Raw genomic sequence first — 3,816 nt, 5'->3', positions numbered from 1 at the left:
ATGGTTTGGGAGGGGAAACCAGTTTGTTGCTATGACTGTACTCCATGCCCAGCAGAAATGATTTCCAACCAGACAGGTAAGTGACAGTGCACGCATTTGCCAGTAACTGTTTTCAAATATTTCCATACATGGTATGCAGCTATTAAGTAATTGGCAAGATACTTTTCCATTTTACGGCCCACAAACCTTTCATCATTTCTTCCTAGAGCAGTGGTTCCCAAACTTTTTAACATCAGGACCCACCTCAAACAAATTTCATTTTACCAGCTAGCTGCTCAAGCCTCTTCGGCTATAATGGTGATTGAGCAGCAATCAATCAATCAATCAAACCTTTATTAGGCATAAAAATTAACACATAATATCTCTAAACAATCCAATATATAAATATATGTTAAAAAAGCAAATAAAGATAAAGGTTAAAACAGAACAATTTACTTGCGCGGTAACTCCAGGTTGCTTAGGACCAACAGATTAGCCCTCTTCAAGTTACTCAGGTGTAAAAATTTCGCAACTGGAAGGGTCACGAATTTAGAATCTCCTGCCAACAAAAATTGTAGGCAAACATTCTCAGAAAGACTTTTTTTAGTTCTTAATAATGGGAGAAGGTACTGATCTCTAGGCACTTGATTGCCAACACAGTGCAAAACAATGTGTAAAAGAGAGTCTACCTCTCTAAGGCCACAGTTACAGACTCGTTCTTCCTTCGGGGCATTTCTAAACCTGCCAAGTAGGTCTTTAGAAGGCAACACATTGCAGCGAGCTAATGTAAAAGCCCTCCTTGCGAAGGGGCACTTCAAGAAGGTCAGATACTTTGGTTGTTGACCAAATGTATTACTTAGGTGAAAATTCAGGGGCGAACATTTTTTTTGTGCTGCACCCAAAATCTCTTGCCTTTCTATATCAGTTAATCTTGTTATCAGGAGCCTAATAGAAACCTCAGGTGTAGCAGCTCCTTGTAGATCTGCCTCGAGGCCCATTTGTCTGATTTTCTTATAGAAAAGAGCTAAGCAGGGAGATAACATTGGGTCAGTCAGTATCCCTTTTAACAAAGAGTTTTGATCAGCCCTTGAAGCACACTTTGGCCCAGTATTTTAAGAAACGGGACCATGCTAGAAACTCCAGCCTATATTGGCCTGTCTCCAGGCAGAGTGCCGCATAGGGAACGCAATGCGGAACACCTAAGATTTTGTATAAAAAATTTGAATGGATCTTTTCAATTAAATCATTTAATGCTGGCATCCATATAGGAATGCCATACAAAATTTGAGGTGTAACTTTAGCATTAAAAGCTTGGAGAGCAGCTGGAACAAATGAGTTACCCCAAGAAAAGAAAAAGCGGGTTATAGCCTGGACAACTAATTTGGATGAGTTAATTACTGGGAGGCGATGGGAAGACCAGGAGTGCCAGTAGTGGAACCGGAGACCAAGGTACTGGAATTCCTTGACTTGGTGTATTGATTTACCACTAAAAAGCCAAGACTGCAGTTTCCAAGAGTGCCCAAACACCACAATCTTGGACTTATCATAGTTTAACTGCAGGGCGTTGTTGGTAAAATATTCTATACAGGCGTTAACCAGTCTCCATAATCCTATTTTACTGCGGGATATCAAGGCCATATCATCCGTGTACAAAAGTAAAGGAGTTTCCACTGAACCTAATTTGGGAGAATGCGTATCGAAGTTAGCTAAAAAGGGAGCCAAATCATTGATAAAGAGATTGAACAAAGTGGGTGCAAGAACGTACCCGTTTGACTGCCTTGTTGATTGGAATTGGGGCCGAGAGGCCACCCCTTGGAGATAGTTTCACTTGACAAGAAGTGTTTGAGTGAAGGGCATGAATTAATATTAATAGCCTTTTGTCCAGTCCCATCTTCCCAAGTTTATCCCAAAGTATATCTCTATCTATGGAGTCAAAGGCCGACTTCAAATCTAAAAAGGCCACGTAAAGTCGGGATTTATTTTGAATCCTTTGTTTAGAGATTAGATGGGATAATACCGCACACTGATCAACTGCGGACTTGTTTGGCCTAAAGCCCGCTTGCTCTGGGCCTATGATGTTATGATCAGAAATCCAGTCCAAGCAGCAATCGTCGCCCCCTCCTCCAAGTAGCAGGTTGCTTGACTCTTGATGCACGTTTCCCAGTGGTTCCCAAACTGTGGGTCGGGACCCACCAATGGGTCATGAAATGATTTTTGGTGGGTCGCGAAACTGACAAGCTGATCTCTGAGACGGAAAATGCTTTGAGCACTATGGAAACCGAAATGCAGTAGCATGTACATGTTTACTCACAAGTGGGCAAACATGCCTCTGTTCTTATCAAAAGTCAGGTGAAGGGAAACCCAAGGCCACCAGAAAGGTCCTGATCTGATGAACAAGGAGCTCAACAAATGCTCCAAAAGGCGATCGCCCCTCACCATAGTAAAAAAGATAAAAACAGAGGCAGCTGGTAAAGTGAAACTCTCTTTTTAGTCTAGTAAAGCTGGGTGGGTCCTGATAGAGTGTCATTGTAAAAACTGGGTCCTGGTGAGAAAAAGTTTAGGAACCACTGACATAGCCTAATCTGCCTTGTAGGTTGTACGACCCACCCAAAGCTGGGTCATGACCCCACTAGCGGGACATGGACCCACAGTTTGGGAACCATTGCCTTACAGCAAGCATCACTGTGTGAACACCTGATATTCTGTTTGTCCCTTTCAGATGCAGCTCAATGTATCAAATGCCCACAAGACCAGCATCCAAACAAGAACCAAGACCAGTGTATCCCTAAGGTCATCACCTTCCTTTCCTACCAAGAGCCTTTAGGGATCATTTTTGTTTCCTTGGCTGTTTTCTTTGCTGTGATCACAGGTTTAGTGATATTAACCTTTATAAAGAACTGGAACACTCCCATTGTCAAAGCCAACAACCAGAGTCTCACCTGTGTACTTCTCAGCTCCATCCTGCTTTGCTACCTTTCTTCCCTGCTCTTCATTGGTAAACCTCAGAAAGTCCCCTGCCTTGTTCGGCAAATAATGTTTGGCATCATTTTCTCTGTGGCTGTTTCTTGTGTGTTGGCAAAAACCATCACTGTGGTCCTGGCCTTCATGGCCACTCAGCCAGGCAACAACATGAGGAAATGGCTGGGGAAAAAAGTGGCCAACTCCATTGTCCTTTCCTGCTCCCTCATTCAAGTGGGGATTTGCACTGTCTGGCTGTCAACCTCACCTCCATTTCCAGACACTGACATGCACTCACTTTCTGAGCAAATCATCCTGGAATGCAATGAAGGGTTAATCATCATGTTCTACTGTGTTCTGGGCTATGTTGGTATTCTGGCCATCATCAGTTTCTCTGTGGCTTTCTTTGCTAGAAAACTGCCTGACACCTTCAACGAAGCCAAACTGATCACCTTCAGCATGTTGGTCTTTTGTACTGTGTGGATCTCCTTCATTCCTGCTTACATGAGCACCAAAGGGAAATATGTAGTTGCCGTGGAGGTCTTTGCCATCTTGGCGTCCAACACTGGGCTTCTAGCTTGCATGTTTTTCCCCAAATGTTATGTTATAGTCCTAAGAGTAGATCTGAACTCCAAGAAATTGCTAATAGAGAAAAGAAATCATTAAATCTCATTGTGGAATTGTAGGTGTTTGCATTTTTTTTTCCCTCTATACCCAGAAAGAAATTATGCATAAAACAGCACATCCTTTGCTGAATGTTTTGCAAGTTGCAGGGACAGAGTAGACAAATGTTATATGCTGCTCTGAGTACCAGAAACATAGTAAGTAAGTAAGTAAGTAAGTAAGTAAGTAAGTAAGCAAGCAAACAAACAAACAAAC

The 3,816-nt window shown here is 42.5% G+C and overlaps 1 protein-coding gene across 1 annotated transcript; it reads left to right on the top strand.

The window, feature by feature from the left end:
- Window positions 1–3,603, top strand: LOC136652413 (vomeronasal type-2 receptor 26-like). The gene is made up of 2 exons (XM_066629351.1): window positions 1–76; window positions 2,699–3,603. Exons 1-2 carry the CDS (start codon window positions 1–3, stop codon window positions 3,601–3,603), a joined length of 981 nt encoding a protein of 326 aa, XP_066485448.1.
- Window positions 3,604–3,816: the final 213 nt, after the last annotated feature.

This window comes from Tiliqua scincoides, chromosome 5 (assembly GCF_035046505.1).
Source record: "Tiliqua scincoides isolate rTilSci1 chromosome 5, rTilSci1.hap2, whole genome shotgun sequence".
In the NCBI taxonomy this organism is placed as follows: domain Eukaryota; kingdom Metazoa; phylum Chordata; class Lepidosauria; order Squamata; family Scincidae; genus Tiliqua; species Tiliqua scincoides.
Note: the sequence above shows the minus strand (reverse complement) of the source record. Positions and strands in the feature narration are given on the sequence as shown.